Source organism: Bombina bombina, chromosome 2 (assembly GCF_027579735.1).
Source record: "Bombina bombina isolate aBomBom1 chromosome 2, aBomBom1.pri, whole genome shotgun sequence".
Lineage (NCBI taxonomy): Eukaryota > Metazoa > Chordata > Amphibia > Anura > Bombinatoridae > Bombina > Bombina bombina.
Window position 1 is genome coordinate 1,081,188,544 of NC_069500.1, and position 20,439 is coordinate 1,081,208,982.

General features: G+C 43.1%; 1 protein-coding gene across 1 annotated transcript in view; it reads right to left on the reverse strand.

Annotated features, from left to right (window-relative positions):
• The window catches only part of OTUD4 (OTU deubiquitinase 4), a 660,142-nt gene that overhangs the window by 133,640 nt on the left and 506,063 nt on the right, over positions 1 to 20,439 (reverse strand). The window contains exons 19-20 of the mRNA XM_053700214.1: positions 12,791 to 13,460; positions 12,335 to 12,747 (exon numbers count right to left, since the gene is read on the reverse strand). Coding sequence (XP_053556189.1) covers positions 12,335 to 12,747; positions 12,791 to 13,460 — 1,083 coding nt within the window. The remainder of the gene's footprint in view (positions 1 to 12,334; positions 12,748 to 12,790; positions 13,461 to 20,439) is intronic.

Consider the following 20,439-nt stretch of genomic DNA (forward strand, 5'->3'; position numbering starts at 1 on the left):
AATGCAGAGATTGAAGAGGAGAGGGGAAAGGGGGCAGCCCTGGCGGGTTCCTCTATCCAATACAATTTGAGAGGATATTAAATTATTTACAGTTAACCTTGTGTAGGGCTGATTATATAAGTTTTTAATAAAGTCAAGAAAGCTTCCTGTAAATCCGAACTTTGCTAAAGAGACAAAAACAGAATTTATGCTTACCTGATAAATTACTTTCTCCAACGGTGTGTCCGGTCCACGGCGTCATCCTTACTTGTGGGATATTCTCTTCCCCAACAGGAAATGGCAAAGAGCCCAGCAAAGCTGGTCATATGATCCCTCCTAGGCTCCGCCTACCCCAGTCATTCGACCGACGTACAGGAGGAAATATGCATAGGAGAAACCATATGATACCGTGGTGACTGTAGTTAGAGAAAATAATTCATCAGACCTGATTAAAAAAACCAGGGCGGGCCGTGGACCGGACACACCGTTGGAGAAAGTAATTTATCAGGTAAGCATAAATTCTGTTTTCTCCAACATAGGTGTGTCCGGTCCACGGCGTCATCCTTACTTGTGGGAACCAATACCAAAGCTTTAGGACACGGATGAAGGGAGGGAGCAAATCAGGTCACCTAAATGGAAGGCACCACGGCTTGCAAAACCTTTCTCCCAAAAATAGCCTCCGAAGAAGCAAAAGTATCAAATTTGTAAAATTTGGCAAAAGTGTGCAGTGAAGATCAAGTCGCTGCCTTACATATCTGGTCAACAGAAGCCTCGTTCTTGAAGGCCCATGTGGAAGCCACAGCCCTAGTGGAGTGAGCTGTGATTCTTTCAGGAGGCTGCCGTCCGGCAGTCTCATATGCCAAACGGATAATGCTTTTAAGCCAAAAAGAAAGAGAGGTAGAAGTTGCTTTTTGACCTCTCCTTTTACCAGAATAAACAACAAACAAAGAAGAAGTTTGTCTGAAATCTTTAGTGGCCTCTAAATAGAATTTTAGAGCACGGACTACGTCCAAATTGTGTAACAAACGTTCCTCCTTTGAAACTGGATTCGGGCACAAAGAAGGTACAACTATCTCCTGGTTAATATTCTTGTTGGAAACAACTTTCGGAAGAAAACCAGGCTTAGTACGCAAAACCACCTTATCTGCATGGAACACCAGATAGGGCGGAGAACACTGCAGAGCAGATAACTCAGAAACTCTTCTAGCAGAAGAAATTGCAACCAAAAACAGAACTTTCCAAGATAATAACTTAATATCTACGGAATGTAAGGGTTCAAACGAAACCCCTTGAAGAACTGAAAGAACTAGATTAAGACTCCAGGGAGGAGTCAAAGATCTGTAAACAGGCTTGATTCTAACCAGAGCCTGAACAAACGCTTGAACGTCTGGCACAGCTGCCAGCCTTTTGTGAAGTAAAACAGATAACGCAGAAATCTGTCCCTTCAGAGAACTTGCAGATAATCCCTTCTCCAAACCCTCTTGTAGAAAGGATAAAATCCTAGGAATTTTTATCTTGTTCCATGGGAATCCTTTAGATTCACACCAATAGATATATTTTTTCCATATCTTATGGTAAATTTTTCTAGTTACAGGCTTTCTAGCCTGAATCAGAGTATCTATTACAGAATCTGAAAACCCACGCTTTGATAAAATCAAGCGTTCAATCTCCAAGCAGTCAGTTGGAGAGAAACCAGATTCGGATGTTCGAATGGACCTTGAACAAGAAGGTCCTGTCTCAAAGGTAGCTTCCATGGTGGAGCCGATGACATATTCACCAGGTCTGCATACCAAGTCCTGCGTGGCCACGCAGGAGCTATCAAGATTACCGAAGCCCTCTCCTGGTTGATCCTGGCTACCAGCCTGGGAATGAGAGGAAACGGTGGGAAAACATAAGCTAGGTTGAAGGTCCAAGGTGCTACTAGTGCATCTACTAGAGTCGCCTTGGGATCCCTGGATCTGGACCCGTAACAAGGAACCTTGAAGTTCTGATGAGACGCCATCAGATCCATGTCTGGAATGCCCCATAATTGAGTTATTTGGGCAAAGATTTCCGGGTGGAGTTCCCACTCCCCCGGATGGAATGTCTGACGACTCAGAAAATCCGCTTCCCAATTTTCCACCCCTGGGATGTGGATTGCAGACAAGTGGCAGGAGTGATCCTCCGCCCATTGAATTATCTTGGTCACTTCCTCCATCGCCAGGGAACTCCTTGTTCCCCCCTGATGGTTGATATATGCAACTGTCGTCATGTTGTCTGATTGAAACCTTATGAATTTGGCCTTTGCTAGATGAGGCCAAGCTTTGAGAGCATTGAATATCGCTCTTAGTTCCAGAATGTTTATCGGGAGAAGAGATTCTTCCCGAGACCATAGACCCTGAGCCCTCAGGGGTTCCCAGACCGTGCCCCAGCCCACCAGACTGGCGTCGGTCGTGACAATGACCCACTCTGGTCTGCGGAAGCTCATTCCCTGTGACAGATTGTCCGGGGTCAGCCACCAACAGAGTGAATCTCTGGTCCCTTGATCTACTTGAATCGTCGGAGACAAGTCTGTATAATCCCCATTCCACTGTCTGAGCATGCACAGTTGTAATGGTCTTAGATGAATTCGTGCAAAAGGAACTATGTCCATTGCTGCAACCATCAATCCTATTACTTCCATGCACTGCGCTATGGAAGGACGAAGAACAGAATGAAGAACTTGACAAGAGCTTAGAAGTTTTGATTTTCTGACCTCTGTCAGAAAAATTCTCATTTCTAAGGAGTCTATTATTGTTCCCAAGAAGGGAACTCTTGTCGACGGGGAAAGAGAGCTTTTTTCTATGTTTACTTTCCATCCGTGAGATCTGAGAAAGGCTAGGACGATGTCCGTATGAGCCTTTGCTTTTGACAGAGACGACGTTTGAATCAGGATGTCGTCCAAGTACGGTACTACTGCAATGCCCCTTGGTCTTAGAACCGCTAGAAGGGACCCTAGTACCTTTGTGAAAATTCTCGGAGCAGTGGCTAATCCGAAAGGAAGTGCCACAAACTGGTAATGCTTGTCCAGAAAAGCGAATCTTAGGAACTGATGATGTTCCTTGTGGATAGGAATATGGAGGTACGCATCCTTTAAATCCACCGTGGTCATAAATTGACCTTCCTGGATGGTAGGAAGGATCGTTCGAATGGTTTCCATTTTGAACGATGGAACCCTGAGAAATTTGTTTAGGATCTTGAGATCTAGAATTGGTCTGAACGTTCCCTCTTTTTTGGGAACTATGAACAGGTTGGAGTAGAACCCCATCCCTTGTTCTCTTATTGGAACTGGATGAATTACTCCCATCCTTAACAGGTCTTCTACACAATGTAAGAATGCCTGTCTTTTTATTTGGTTTGAAGATAATTGAGACCTGTGGAACCTTCCCCTTGGGGGTAGTTTCTTGAATTCCAGGAGATAACCTTGAGAAACTATTTCTAGTGCCCAAGGATCCTGAACATCTCTTGCCCAGGCCTGAGCAAAGAGAGAAAGTCTGCCCCCCACCAGATCCGGTCCCGGATCGGGGGCCATCCCTTCATGCTGTTTTGGTAGCAGTGGCGGGCTTCTTGGCCTGCTTACCCTTGTTCCAGCCTTGCATCGGTCTCCAGGCTGGTTTGGGTTGAGAAGTATTACCCTCTTGCTTAGAGGATGTAGGAGTAGAGGCTGGTCCGTTTCTGCGAAAGGGACGAAAATTAGGCTTATTTCTAGCCTTAAGAGACCTATCCTGAGGAAGGGCGTGGCCCTTTCCTCCGGTGATGTCTGAAATAATCTCTTTCAAATCAGGACCAAACAGTGTTTTGCCCTTGAAAGGGATGTTAAGCAATTTTGTCTTGGAAGACACATCCGCTGACCAAGACTTTAGCCAGAGCGCTCTGCGCGCCACGATAGCAAACCCTGAATTTTTCGCTGCTAATCTCGCTAATTGCAAAGCGGCATCTAGAATAAAAGAGTTAGCCAATTTAAGTGCATGAACTCTGTCCATAATCTCCTCATACGAAGATTCCTTATCGAGCGACTTTTCTAGTTCTTCGAACCAGAAACACGCTGCCGTAGTGACAGGAACAATGCATGAAATTGGTTGAAGAAGGTAACCTTGCTGAACAAACATTCTTTTAAGCAAACCCTCTAATTTTTTATCCATAGGATCTTTAAAAGCACAACTATCTTCTGTGGGAATAGTAGTGCGTTTGTTTAGAGTAGAAACCGCCCCCTCGACCTTAGGGACTGTCTGCCATAAGTCCTTTCTGGGGTCGACTATAGGAAATAATTTCTTAAATATAGGGGGAGGCACAAAAGGTATGCCGGGCCTTTCCCATTCCTTGTTTACTACGTCCGCCACCCGCTTGGGTATAGGAAAAACATCGGGGGGCACCGGAACCTCTAGGAACTTGTCCATCTTACATAATTTCTCTGGAATGACCAAATTGTCACAATCATCCAGAGTAGATAACACCTCCTTAAGCAGTGCGCGGAGATGTTCTAATTTAAATTTAAATGGTACAACATCAGGTTCAGCTTGTTGAGAAATTTTCCCTGAATCTGAAATTTCTCCCTCAGACAAAACCTCCCTCCTGGCCCCTTCAGATTGGTGTGAGGGTATGTCAGAAGCGTTATCATCAGCGTCCTCTTGCTCTTCAGTGTTTAAAACTGAGCAATCGCGCTTTCTTTGATAAGTAGGCATTTTAGATAAAATATTTTTAATAGAATTATCCATAACAGCCGTTAATTGTTGCATAGTAATAAGTATTGGCGCACTAGATGTACTAGGGGCCTCTTGTGTGGGCAAAACTGGTGTAGACACAGAAGGGGGTGATGCAGTACCATGCTTACTCCCCTCATCTGAAGAATCATCTTGGGCACTATTATTATCTGTGGCATCATTGTCCCTACTTTGTTTGGACACCATGTCACAATTATCACATATATTTAAATGGGGAGACACATTGGCATTCATACATATAGAACATCGTTTATCTGATGGTTCAGACATGTTAAACAGGCTTAAACTTGTCAACAAAGCACAAAAAACGTTTTAAAATAAAACCGTTACTGTCACTTTAAATTTTAAACAGAACACACTTTATTACTGAAAATGCGAAAAAGTATGAAGCAATTGTTCAAAATTCACCAAAATTTCACCACAGTGTCTTAAAGCCTTAAAAGTATTGCACACCAAATTTGGAAGCTTTAACCCTTAAAATAACGGAACCGGAGCCGTTTTTACATTTAACCCCTATACAGTCCCAGGAATCTGCTTTGCTGAGACCCAACCAAGCCCAGAGGGGAATACGATACCAAATGACGCCTTCTATAAGCTTTTCTTCTGTTATGTGTGATCAGTCCACGGGTCATCATTACTTCTGGGATATTATCTGCTCCCCTACAGGAAGTGCAAGAGGATTCACCCAGCAGAGTTGCTATATAGCTCCTCCCCTCTACGTCACCTCCAGTCATTCTCTTGCACCCAAAGACTAGATAGGTGTGAGAGGACTATGGTGATTATACTTAGTTTTTAGAACTTCAATCAAAAGTTTGTTATTTTACAATAGCACCGGAGCGTGTTATTACCTCTCTGGCAGAGTTTGAAGAAGAATCTACCAGAGTTTTTCTTATGATTTTAACCGGAGTAGTTAAGATCATATTGCTGTTTCTCGGCCATCTGAGGGAGGTAAAAGCTTCAGATCAGGGGACAGCGGGCAGTTGAATCTGCATTGAGGTATGTCGCAGTTGTTATTTTCTGAATGGAATTGATGAAAAAATCCTGCCATACCGTTATAATGAACATGTATGTATACTCTACACTTTAGTATTCTGGGGATGGTATTTCACCGGAATTACTCTGTAAAAGTACATTAAACCTTTTATTAGGTATTTTTCATGTTAAACGTTTTTGCTGGAATGTAGAATCGTTTGCATTAATGAGGTACTGAGTGAATAAGTATTTGGGCATTATTTTCCACTTGGCAGTTTGCTTGTGTTAATTATGACAGTTTCGTTTCTCTCTCACTGCTGTGTGTGAGAGGGAGGGGCCGTTTTTGGCGCTCTTTGCTACGCATCAAAAATTTCCAGTCAGTTTTTCTGCATGATCCGGTTCATCTCTAACAGAACTCAGGGGTCTTCAAACTTCTTTGAAGGGAGGTAGATTCTCTCAGCAGAGCTGTGAGACTTATATAGTGACTGTGATTTAAAACGTTGTTTAAAATTTAATTAGTGTTATTTTACTAATGGGAACAAACCTTTGCTAAAAAGTTGTGTTGTTTGTTAAGAGTGATGCTATAACTGTTTTTCAGTTCATTATTTCAACTGTCATTTAATTGTTTAGTGCTTCTTGAGGCACAGTACGTTTTTATTAAATAAAATTGTAACCGAGTTGCATGTTTATTGCTAGTGTGTTAAACATGTCTGATTCAGAGGAAGATACCTGTGTCATTTGTTCCAATGCCAAGGTGGAGCCCAATAGAAATTTATGTACTAACTGTATTGATGCTACCTTAAATAAAAGCCAATCTGTACAAATTGAACAAATTTCACCAAACAGCGAGGGGAGAGTTATGCCGACTAACTCGCCTCACGTGTCAGTACCTGCATCTCCCGCCCGGGAGGTGCGTGATATTATGGCGCCTAGTACATCTGGGCAGCCATTACAAATAACATTACAAGATATGGCTACTGTTATGACTGAAGTTTTGGCTAAATTACCAGAACTAAGAGGCAAGCGTGATCACTCTGGGGTGAGAACAGAGTGCGCTGATAATTCTAGGGCCATGTCTGATACTGCGTCACAGCTTGCAGAGCATGAGGACGGAGAGCTTCATTCTGTAGGTGACGGTTCTGATCCAAACAGATTGGATTCAGATATTTCAAATTTTAAATTTAAATTGGAAAACCTCCGTGTATTACTAGGGGAGGTCTTAGCAGCTCTCAACGATTGTAACGCTGTTGCAATACCAGAGAAAATGTGTAGGTTGGATAAATACTTTGCGGTACCGGCGAGTACTGACGTTTTTCCTATACCTAAGAGATTAACTGAAATTGTTACTAAGGAGTGGGATAGACCCGGTGTGCCGTTCTCACCCCCTCCAATATTTAGAAAGATGTTTCCAATAGACGCCACCACACGGGACTTATGGCAAACGGTCCCTAAGGTGGAGGGAGCAGTTTCTACTTTAGCTAAGCGTACCACTATCCCGGTGGAGGATAGCTGTGCTTTTTCAGATCCTATGGATAAAAAATTAGAGGGTTACCTTAAGAAAATGTTTATTCAACAAGGTTTTATATTACAACCCCTTGCATGCATCGCGCCGATCACGGCTGCGGCAGCATTTTGGATTGAGTCTCTGGAAGAGAACCTTAGTTCAGCTACGCTGGACGACATTACGGACAGGCTTAGAGTCCTTAAACTAGCTAATTCATTCATTTCGGAGGCCGTAGTACATTTAACCAAACTTACGGCTAAGAATTCAGGATTCGCCATTCAGGCACGCAGAGCGCTGTGGCTAAAATCCTGGTCGGCTGATGTAACTTCTAAGTCCAAATTACTTAGTATACCTTTCAAGGGGCAAACTTTATTTGGGCCCGGTTTGAAAGAAATTATTGCTGACATTACAGGAGGTAAGGGCCACGCTCTACCTCAAGACAAAGCCAAAGCTAAGGCTAGACAGTCTAATTTTCGTCCCTTTCGGAATTTCAAAGCAGGAGCAGCGCCAACTTCCACTGCAACAAAACAGGGAGGAGCTGTTGGTCGTTACAGACAAGGCTGGAAGCCTAACCAGTCCTGGAACAAGGGCAAGCAGGCCAGTAAACCTGCTGCTGTCCCAAAGACAGCATGAACCGAGGGCCCCCGATCCGGGACCGGATCTAGTGGGGGGCAGACTCTCTCTCTTCGCCCAGGCTTGGGCAAGAGATGTCCAGGATCCCTGGGCGCTAGAGATCATATCTCAGGGATACCTTCTAGACTTCAAATCCTCTCCCCCAAGAGGGAGATTTCATCTGTCAAGGTTGTCAACAAACCAAATAAAGAAAGACGCGTTTCTACGCTGTGTACAAGATCTATTATTAATGGGAGTGATCCATCCGGTTCCGCGGTCGGAACAAGGACAAGGGTTTTACTCAAACCTGTTTGTGGTTCCCAAAAAAGAGGGAACTTTCAGACCAATCTTGGATTTAAAGATCCTAAACAAATTCCTAAGAGTTCCATCGTTCAAAATGGAAACTATTCGGACAATCTTACCCATGATCCAAGAGGGTCAGTACATGACCACAGTGGATTTAAAGGATGCTTACCTTCACATACCGATTCACAAAGATCATTACCGGTATCTAAGGTTTGCCTTCTTAAACAGGCATTACCAGTTTGTAGCCCTTCCATTCGGATTGGCTACGGCTCCAAGAATCTTTACAAAGGTTCTGGGTGCCCTTCTGGCGGTACTAAGACCGCGAGGAATTTCGGTAGCTCCGTACCTAGACGACATTCTGATACAAGCTTCAAGCTTTCAAACTGCCAACTCTCATACAGAGTTAGTTCTGGCATTTCTAAGGTCGCACGGATGGAAAGTGAACGAAAAGAAGAGTTCTCTCTTTCCTCTCACAAGAGTTCCATTCTTGGGGACTCTTATAGATTCTGTAGAAATGAAGATTTATCTGACAGAAGACAGATTAACAAAGCTTCTAAATGCATGCCATGTCCTTCATTCCATTCAACTCCCGTCAGTAGCTCAATGCATGGAGGTGATCGGCTTAATGGTAGCAGCAATGGACATAGTTCCCTTTGCACGCCTACATCTCAGACCGCTGCAATTGTGCATGCTGAGTCAGTGGAATGGGGATTACTCAGATTTGTCCCCCACTCTGAATCTGGATCAAGAGATCAGAAACTCTCTTCTATGGTGGCTTTCTCGGCCACATCTGTCCAGGGGGATACCGTTCAGCAGGCCGGACTGGACAATTGTAACAACAGACGCCAGCCTTCTAGGTTGGGGCGCTGTCTGGAATTCTCTGAAGGCTCAGGGACAATGGAGTCAGGAGGAAAGTCTCCTGCCAATAAACATTCTGGAATTGAGAGCAGTTCTCAATGCCCTTCTAGCTTGGCCCCAGTTAAAGACTCGGGGGTTCATCAGGTTTCAGTCGGACAACATCACGACTGTAGCTTACATCAACCATCAAGGAGGGACAAGAAGCTCCCTAGCAATGATAGAAGTATCAAAGATAATTCGCTGGGCAGAGTCTCACTCTTGCCATCTGTCAGCAATCCACATCCCGGGAGTGGAGAACTGGGAGGCGGATTTCTTGAGTCGCCAGACTCTTCATCCGGGGGAGTGGGAACTTCATCCGGAGGTCTTTGCCCAAATACTTCAACGTTGGGGCAAACCAGAGATAGATCTCATGGCGTCTCGCCAGAACGCCAAACTTCCTCGCTACGGATCCAGATCCAGGGATCCGGGAGCGGTTCTGATAGATGCTTTGACAGCACCTTGGAACTTCAGGATGGCTTATGTGTTTCCACCCTTCCCGCTGCTTCCTCGATTGATTGCCAAAATCAAACAGGAGAAAGCATCAGTGATTCTAATAGCGCCTGCATGGCCGCGCAGGACTTGGTATGCAGATCTAGTGGACATGTCATCCTGTCCGCCTTGGTCTCTACCTCTAAGACAGGACCTTCTGATTCAGGGTCCATTCAAACATCAAAGTCTAACTTCTCTGAAGCTGACTGCTTGGAAATTGAACGCTTGATTTTATCAAAACGTGGTTTTTCTGAGTCGGTTATTGATACCCTGATACAGGCTAGGAAGCCTGTTACCAGAAAGATTTACCATAAAATATGGCGTAAATACCTATACTGGTGTGAATCCAAAGATTACTCCTGGAGTAAGGTTAGGATTCCTAGGATATTGTCTTTTCTACAAGAAGGTTTAGAAAAGGGTTTATCGGCTAGCTCATTAAAGGGACAGATTTCAGCTCTGTCCATCTTGTTTCACAGGCGTCTGTCAGAAAATTCAGACATCCAAGCCTTTTGTCAGGCTTTAACTAGGATCAAGCCTGTGTTTAAAACTGTTGCTCCGCCATGGAGTTTAAACTTAGTTCTTAACGTTTTACAGGGTGTTCCGTTTGAACCCCTTCATTCCATTGATATAAAATTGTTATCTTGGAAAGTTCTATTTTTAATGGCTATTTCCTCGGCTCGAAGAGTCTCTGAGTTATCAGCCCTACATTGTGATTCTCCTTATCTGATCTTTCACTCAGACAAGGTAGTTCTGCGTACTAAACCTGGGTTCTTACCTAAGGTAGTCACTAACAGGAATATCAATCAAGAGATTGTTGTTCCATCCTTGTGTCCAAATCCTTCTTCAAAGAAGGAACGTCTTCTACACAATCTGGATGTAGTTCGTGCCCTCAAGTTCTACTTGCAGGCAACTAAAGATTTTCGCCAAACTTCTTCCCTGTTTGTCGTTTATTCTGGACAGAGGAGAGGTCAAAAAGCTTCTGCTACCTCTCTCTCTTTTTGGCTTCGTAGCATAATACGTTTAGCCTACGAGACTGCTGGACAGCAGCCTCCTGAAAGAATTACAGCTCATTCCACTAGAGCTGTGGCTTCCACTTGGGCCTTTAAGAATGAGGCCTCTGTTGAACAGATTTGCAAGGCTGCAACTTGGTCTTCGCTTCATACTTTTTCCAAATTTTACAAATTTGACACTTTTGCTTCTTCGGAGGCTATTTTTGGGAGAAAGGTTCTTCAGGCAGTGGTTCCTTCTGTATAATGAGCCTGCCTATCCCTCCCGTCATCCGTGTACTTTTGCTTTGGTATTGGTATCCCAGAAGTAATGATGACCCGTGGACTGATCACACATAACAGAAGAAAACATAATTTATGCTTACCTGATAAATTCCTTTCTTCTGTTGTGTGATCAGTCCACGGCCCGCCCTGTTTTTAAGGCAGGTGCATATTTTTTAAATTATAATTCAGTCACCACTACACCCTTGGTTTCTCCTTTCTCGTTGGTCTTTGGTCGAATGACTGGAGGTGACGTAGAGGGGAGGAGCTATATAGCAACTCTGCTGGGTGAATCCTCTTGCACTTCCTGTAGGGGAGCAGATAATATCCCAGAAGTAATGATGACCCGTGGACTGATCACACAACAGAAGAAAGGAATTTATCAGGTAAGCATAAATTATGTTTTTCAGTGGATCCTAGCTCCTCACACATGCATCTGCATGCCTTGCCTTCCAAAAACAACTGCGCATTAGTGGCGCGAAAATGAGGCTCTGCCTATGACTAGAGAAGGCCCCCATCTGAAAAAGGTGTCCATACAGTGCCTGCCGTTTTTTAACAACAATCCCCAAGATTATAATAACTATAAAGCGCTATAATCTGTCAAATATGCTTAGCAAGTAATCGTTTTAGCCCAGAAAAATGTCTACCAGTTTTTTAAGCCCTTATAAAGCCTTTATTCTTTTACTTAATCTAAGAAAATGGCTTACCGGTCCCCATAGGGAAAATGACAGCCTTCCAGCATTACCAAGTCGTGTTAGAAATGTGGCCATCATACCTCAGGCAGAAAAGTCTGCCAACTGCTTCCCCCAACTGAAGTTACTTCATCTCAACAGTCCTGTGTGGAAACAGCAATCGATTTTAGTAACGTCTGCTAAAATCATCTTCCTCTCACAAACAGAAATCTTCTTCTCCTTTCTGTTTCAGAGTAAATAGTACATACCAGCACTATTTTAAAATAACAAACACTTGATTGAAGAATAAAACTACATTTAAACACCAAAAAACTCTTAGCCATCTCCGTGGAGATGTTGCCTGTGCAACGGCAAAGAGAATGACTGGGGTAGGCGGAGCCTAGGAGGGATCATATGACCAGCTTTGCTGGGCTCTTTGCCATTTCCTGTTGGGGAAGAGAATATCCCACAAGTAAGGATGATGCCGTGGACCGGACACACCTATGTTGGAGAAAAGATGATTATAATGAACGGAATCGAAAGCCTTTTCAGCATCAAGCGAGATAACCGCCAGGTCTGGTGGGGTCCCTTCCCCCCCTTCCCTTTTGTTAAAAAAGTATTCTGATGTTATCAGAATCTCTCTGATTTTTGCTGCAGAGTTTCGAGAGTTCAAGAACCCGGCTTGATCTTTATGGATGATATCGCCTCATATTTTTTGTAACCTCTGGGCTATAATTGATGTGAAGATCTTGTAATCGGAGTTTAGTAAAGCAATTGGTCTATATGACTCCCTTAAAGTTGGATCTTTTCCACTCTTGAGTATCAAAGTTGTATAGGAGGATGTGAAAAGTTTCGACATCTCTCCTCCATTTATATAGATAGAATTATAGAACTCACAAAGATGGGCTGATATTTCAGAAGATAAAATTTTATATAGTTCATTAGGTAGCCCATCTGGCCCAGGGGTTTTATTCAGAGCAAGGTCAGAGATTGTTTTTTTAATTTCTTCCTCTGTGATTTGCGCATTGAGGGTACCAGCTAAATCAGTGGATATCTTAGGTACTGATATTTTGCTCCAGAAGTCCTCTGCTTGACCTGAGTCAGAGGGTCTGGAATGATACAATTCTTGATAATATTTTTCCATTTCTTCCGCTATATCCTCATGTTTAAATACTTCTTTGTCACCTAGCACCAGTTTCTCAATAGTTGAGGATTTTTTTTCACTTTTGACCAATTTAGCTAGGAGTTTCCCAGACTTGTTACCATACTTATATAGTTTAGACTGTAATTTTAACTCTTTCTGAGTTTCTCTGTATAACAAGAAATCGTCTGTTACTTTTTGCTTGATTATACTTAGCCCAGTTGGCAGAGTTTTGGTCAAGAAGGAATCTATTATATGCGTTTATTACTGCATTTGTTAGTTCCTTTTCTCTTTGTTGCATTTTTTTATTCAGTATTGCCATATAGGCTATGATTTCACCTCGTATTACAGCCTTTGCTGCCTCCCAAAATATGGCAGGACGATCTCTATACTCTGAGTTGCAGAGATCATAGTCAGTGAACTTGGCTCTCAACCAGTTCTTAAATTTCGTATCTGATGCTAGGTGAGAAGGAAAAAAGAAACGATTTAGCTTAAGCTTGGGCTGCTTATCCTGAAGATCTAGGGTAATTGGCCCATGATCAGAGATACTAATAGGAAGAATTTTTGCTTTAACCTCATATGTACACAGTCTATCGTCTATCAGGAAAAGATCAATTCTTGATAGTGTTTTATGAGCTTTGGATAAGCAAGAGTATTCTCTAACATCGGGATTTTGCATCCTCCAGATGTCCTTAATGCCCAGGTTTTGCATAAGCCTAGAAAAATTTTTAGTTTCCAGATTATCTTTTTTATGCTTTTTTTGTTTTGTGTTTAGTCTCAGCCTGTCAAGTGGGCACTGTGGGGCCATGTTGAAGTCTCCTGCAAGAATAAGGTTACCTTCCAATATAGAGAATATTTCAGTCTGCACTTGATTCCAGAACTCTGGGTCAAGGATATTAGGCGCATAAACATTACACATTGTAAACACACGATTATTAATTTTTATTTTTAGACTCACTGATCTCCCCCCTGGGTCCGTCACAACATGTAGTATCTCTGCATTAATCCTTTTTCCTACCAAAATGGCTACCCCTCTCTTCCTCCCCTGTCCCGGTGCAGCAAAAACTTCCTTAACCCACAATGTTTTTAATTTTAATACTTCTTCTAAGTTAAGATGTGTCTCCTGGAGGAAAGCTATATCTGTATTCATTTTTCTTAGTTGGGTAATGATCGATTTCCTCTTTATAGGAGTGGTAATACCCCCTACATTCCACGATACTATTTTAAAGTTGACCATTTATTTTGATAGATAGATGGAATTGATAAAAAAAAAAAAAAAAAAGGGGGAAACCTCCCGCAAGACACCTTTATTACTTCGTACCATTTTCCCTGCCATCCCTAACTTAAGATGAGGTAACAACAAGGTCAGTGAGTCACTGATATTTCTTCAGTTTACTCACTAGAGTTTAATTGGGTTAATAATTTTTCTGCCTCTTGTGCATTCTCAAAAAAATGGACTTCTCCTTTGGCAATAACCTTAAGTTTAGAGGGGTAATTAATTAGGGCCTGGTAACCCTGCTGAATAAATTTAGAGCAGATTGGAGCAAGATTTCTTCTCCTAGATGACGTCTCTGCCGAGTAGTCCTGAAATAGGAGAATCTTACTATCTTTAAACATAATAGGCTGATTCTTGCGAAAATATTGGAGAAGAGTTACTTTATCACTGAAATTAAGCAATTTGGCTATTACTGGCCTAGGTCTGTTGTTACCCCTGTTATCGACCTGAAGCTTCCCTATTCTGTGAGCCCTTTCTACCACTATTTGAGGGTTACTGGGGGGATTTTAAGTAGTTGTACCAACGTATTTGTAATAAACAAATTTAAATTCTCAGGTTGTCTCCCCTCCAGTAGCCCAATAATACGAATGTTGTTTCTTCTGGCCCTGTTTTCTAAATCTTCGATTTTAATTTTCATTTTAGATAGTCGCTGCATTGGAGTCTATACTAGTACTATGTGTAAAGGTAAGGTCCTCAAGATCCGACACCCTTTGTTCCACTTCATTAATCCTACTAGTGAAATGTCTCAGTTCTTGGGACAACAGTGTGATTTCTTGCTTAATCTCTGCCCTAAGGGCTTCAAATTTGGGGTTTAAGGCTTCTGCAATATTTGTCACCAGGGCCTGCATATTAAAGGTTTCATTGGTGACTAAAGGGTTAGTGGGGGTTGGCTGTACCTCCATAGATGTTTCTGTGCTATTTTTATTTCTTCTTTCTCTTGTTTTTGCTGCCATGGCTAGCGGGGGAGTCCGGGAGTGACTATGAAAAAATTTGTCCATAAGATGTGGTAGTAATCTAAGTAGTGATCAGTTAATATTGTGCTATAAAAACGTAGTGCTTTTATTGGGAAAGGGATATGGAAGTGAAGGGTGAGGGGGTGATGGAGTGAAGTAGGAAGGAGTGAGGGAAGTGAGGGGGAAAAAAAAAAAAACTTATTTTAGTGAGGTAGTGGATGTGGCTTCCTGTGTATAGAAGTCCCCACGCCAGTCAGAGAGGCTGCAATTTCTCCAACATAGGTGTGTCCGGTCCACGGCGTCATCCTTACTTGTGGGATATTCTCTTCCCCAACAGGAAATGGCAAAGAGCCCAGCAAAGCTGGTCACATGATCCCTCCTAGGCTCCGCCTTCCCCAGTCATTCTCTTTGCCGTTGCACAGGCAACATCTCCACGGAGATGGCTCAGAGTTTTTTGGTGTTTAAATGTAGTTTTTATTCTTCTATCAAGGGGCATTGCAGTAGTACCCTACTTGGACGACATACTGATTCAAGCGTCGTCTCTACCACAAGCAAAGGCTCATACGGACATTGTCCTAGCCTTTCTCAGATCTCACGGGTGGAAAGTGAACGTAGAAAAAAGTTCTCTATTCCCGTCAACAAGAGTTCCCTTCTTGGGAACAATAATAGACTCCTTGGAAATGAAGATTTTTCTGACAGAAGCCAGAAAATCAAAACTCTTGTCAAGTACTTCATTCTGTTCTTCTTCCTTCCATAGCGCAGTGCATGGAAGTAATAGGTTTGATGGTTGCGGCAATGGACATAGTTCCTTTTGCGCGAATTCATCTAAGACCATTACAACTGTGCATGCTCAGACAGTGGAATGGGGATTATACAGATTTGTCCCCGACGATCCAAGTAGATCAGAGGACCAGAGATTCACTCCGTTGGTGGCTGTCCCTGGACAACCTGTCCCAAGGGATGAGCTTCAGAAGACCAGAGTGGGTCATTGTAACGACCGACGCCAGCCTGGTGGGCTGGGGCGCGGTCTGGAAACACCTGAAGGCTCAGGGTCTATGGTCTCGGGAAGAATCTCTTCTCCCGATAAACATTCTGGAACTGAGAGCGATATTCAATGCTCTCAAGGCTTGGCCTCAACTAGCAAAGGCCAAATTCATAAGGTTTCAATCAGACAACATGACGACTGTTGCATATATCAACCATCAGGGGGGAACAAGGAGTTCCCTGGCGATGGAAGAAGTGACCAAAGTAATTCAATGGGCGGAGCTTCACTCCTGCCACTTGTCTGCAATCCACATCCCAGGAGTGGAAAATTGGGAAGCGGATTTTCTGAGTCGTCAGACATTTCATCCGGGGGAGTGGGAACTCCATCCGGATATCTTTGCCCACATAACTCAATTATGGGGCATTCCAGACATGGATCTGATGGCGTCTCGTCAGAACTTCAAGGTTCCTTGCTACGGGTCCAGATCCAGGGATCCCAAGGCGACTCTAGTAGATGCACTAGTAGCGCCCTGGACCTTCAACCTAGCTTATGTATTCCCACCGTTTCCTCTCATTCCCAGGCTGGTAGCCAGGATCAATCAGGAGAGGGCTTCGGTGATCTTGATAGTTCCTGCGTGGCCACGCAGAACTTGGTATGCAGACCTGGTGAATATGTCATCGGCTCCACCATGGAAGCTACCTTTGAGACGGGACCTTCTTGTTCAAGGTCCGTTCGAACATCCGAATCTGGCCTCACTCCAACTGACTGCTTGGAGATTGAACGCTTGATTTTATCAAAGCGTGGGTTCTCAGATTCTGTCATTGATACTCTTATTCAGGCTAGAAAGCCTGTAACTAGAAAAATTTACCATAAAGTATGGAAGAAATATATCTGTTGGTGCGAATCGAAAGGATTCCCATGGAACAGGGTAAAAATTCCTAAGATTCTATCCTTTCTACAAGAGGGTTTGGAGAAAGGATTATCTGCAAGTTCTTTGAAGGGACAGATTTCTGCTTTATCTGTTTTACTTCACAAGAAGCTGGCGGCTGTGCCAGATGTTCAGGCTTTTGTTCAGGCTCTGGTTAGAATCAAGCCTGTTTACAAACCTTTGACTCCTCCTTGGAGTCTCAATTTAGTTCTTTCAGTTCTTCAAGGGGTTCCGTTTGAACCCTTACATTCCGTAGATATTAAGTTATTATCTTGGAAAGTTTTGTTTTTGGTTGCAATTTCTTCTGCTAGAAGAGTTTCAGAGTTATCTGCTCTGCAGTGTTCTCCTCCTTATCTGGTGTTCCATGCAGATAAGGTGGTTTTGCGTACTAAACCTGGTTTTCTTCCGAAAGTTGTTTCTAACAAAAATATTAACCAGGAGATAGTTGTGCCTTCTTTGTGTCCGAATCCAGTTTCAAAGAAGGAACGTTTGTTGCACAATTTGGATGTAGTTCGTGCTCTAAAATTCTATTTAGAGGCTACAAAGGATTTCAGACAAACATCTTCCTTGTTTGTTGTTTATTCTGGTAAAAGGAGAGGTCAAAAAGCAACTGCTACCTCTCTCTCTTTTTGGCTTAAAAGCATCATCAGATTGGCTTATGAGACTGCCGGACGGCAGCCTCCTGAAAGAATCACAGCTCATTCCACTAGGGCTGTGGCTTCCACATGGGCCTTCAAGAACGAGGCTTCTGTTGATCAGATATGTAAAGCAGCGACTTGGTCTTCACTGCACACTTTTACCAAATTTTACAAATTTGATACTTTTGCTTCTTCTGAGGCTATTTTTGGGAGAAAGGTTTTGCAAACCGTGGTGCCTTCCATCTAGGTGACCTGATTTGCTCCCTCCCATCATCCGTGTCCTAAAGCTTTGGTATTGGTTCCCACAAGTAAGGATGACGTCGTGGACCGGACACACCTATGTTGGAGAAAACAGAATTTGTTTACCTGATAAATTACTTTCTCCAACGGTGTGTCCGGTCCACGGCCCGCCCTGGTTTTTTAATCAGGTCTGATGATTTAATTTCTCTAACTACAGTCACCACGGTATCATATGATTTCTCCTATGCAAATATTCCTCCTTTACGTCGGTCGAATGACTGGGGAAGGCGGAGCCTAGGAGGGATCATGTGACCAGCTTTGCTGGGCTCTTTGCCATTTCCTGTTGGGGAAGAGAATATCCCACAAGTAAGGATGACGCCGTGGACCGGACACACCGTTGGAGAAAGTAATTTATCAGGTAAACATAAATTCTGTTTTTTAACTTTAAGAAGAAAGTAATTTAATCAGAGCAAGTCGAGGTATACTTTAATTCTCCTATGGTTATTATTATGTTAGACCTTCTTTATCTTAATGACTGAGATATATTGTATCCAACCGTTATATGTAGTTCTTGAAAAAGGGTAACCTATGTCTTATTTTCCCTACTGTCTAACTGTGCAACTTGGGCAAGTTAGTGTTTGGACAGTGCGCCTGCCTATTAATGATGAAAAATAAAATCACCTTTATCTTATATGGGAAAAAAAAAAAAAAAAAAAAAAGAAACATAAATAACAAACCGTTATTAATTACAACAAACCTTATCAAATAATTTTTCAGGCAAATAGTATTGATGTTTCTATTAGACAGTGATGCAGTTAGACAACAGTTTTACTAATCTGCAAGACCAAGTAAGATCAGCAAGTAAAGGTTGATAACACACTATTTTGCACACCTTCTTATTTGTTACAAAATTTTGATATGCTTTTGGTATGGAGTGCTTTCTGTATATACACCTCTAAACTTGTAGTCTATCTTTAGTCAGAGTGTTCGTTTGCAAGAAAAATACAAAAAACTTAGTTTTACTCAGGTTAGTACTAGTTTAAAAAAAAAAAAAGAAAAGAAAAGCATAACCTTAAACCTAGGCAGTTAGGAAAAGTTATAAACTATTATCTTGTCCTTAAGGCTTCTATATTTTGGATAGTCATTGAGGCAGAGTATTGCAAAAAGAGATGTCCAGCAATTAGCTTATTATTCTGCAAGCAACATATGCAAAATTGTCCAGGTTAATTAGTAGCAAAGTCTTAGTAATAGAAGCAGGTATCTGTTAATCTCTCAGCCAGAAAGCATAGCAAGCAACATTATTAGCAAATGCATTTAATAGAAGGCAAGTAGCTCATGCTTGTATATGTTAGTTTTCTCAGGAGTTCATGCAAAAGTTAGTAGAATTAACAACAAGCTGAAGGGGATGTCTCCTTTGAGTGAGCTGTGAGTGAAATAAAGCTACTCAATTTTCATTATCATTTCAAGAAGGAGAGTGCTTAATGTTTGTGCTGAAAAAGTTAAACCATTTCCCTGTCTGCTCCCCTTTTTTTCCTTTTTTCTTCCCTTCCTTTCCTGTTTCGCCCACACAGCTCTTTAAATTATACGTTAGGTACTGAAATGTGCAGTTCTGGGTTTAGGGGGGCAAAGTAGACTCACCTCTCCTCGCTCACTGCACGCCGTGATCTATCTTGTCCTGGAAGGTGGGCTTCTTATATCTGCAGTGGCTGTCTCTCCTAGGTAAACCTGTTCCTAACAGGTTCACCTCCAGCAGTTCCAGATCTCAGCCTGGGCCACCTGGCGAGCTCTCCCTCCCTCACGCAGCACCGGTGGGAGAGAGGGGAGAAGGTGGCAGGGCGAGCCTTTCTCGAGCAGGGATTCCTTCCTTGGTTCTTGGCCCTGGGGTAGCACTAGCTCCAATCCCTCTCACGCAGCACCGGTGGGAGAGGGATGGAGTAGTCAGCGCTACAGCCGAAATCCGGCGGTAAGCCTCAGGGGGGGGGCCACCTCGGGAGGGCGGATGGAGTCCCACACCACTCAGGGACAGCAGTTCCGGAGCTCCTGGCACGCTGCCAAAACAAGCAGGAAGGGAATCAGCGGCTGCGGTGGGCGGACTTGCCTGTGATAGGCCTGATGTTCTTGGTCCTCCGTCGAGGCAGGACCCAGCTTCAGCTTCGCTCACTTCACGGGAGCAAGAGGAAAAGAAGAACAATGCGCAGTGGGCGAGTGTGGCTCTGAATAACTTGCTGCGAGTCCTCGTCAGCAGTGAAGGGTAGAGTACAGACCACCCCAGGTAAATTCTCAATGGTTGCCGTATTCCATGGATCTTAGGGGTATAGGTCTGTTTTTGCCGAAAAGGGGAGCAGAGGGGTCTTTAAAGATAGAGAGGTGTCTCCTGGGTTACTCTCTGTTCCTTTTATTTCAGACATAGAAGGGGGCTGATAATCATGCTATAACAGCGAGATGTAGTTTGTCGCTTGTTTAGGTTCAGGTGCGATGTCTTAGGCTATCCCAATAGCTATCCCCTGGCTTGGGATGTGGCGCGAAGGAAACCGCCAGCAGCTGTAGGGTTGAAGCAGGCAGCTCAGCAGCACATGCTTGCTCCTCCTCCACCGGAACCTCAGAACATTAGAGCATGCAATCTAGAGCATGCAATTTTAAGCAACTTTATATTTCCCTCATATTATCAATTTTTCTTTGTTCTCTTGCTATCTTTATTTAAAAAGCAGGAATGTGATGCATAGGATGCCGGCCCATTTTTGGATGAGAATCTGGGTTATGATTGCTTATTGGTGGGTAAATGTAAGCATCCAATAAGCAAGCACTATCCATGGTGCTGAACCTAAAATGGGCTGGCTGCTA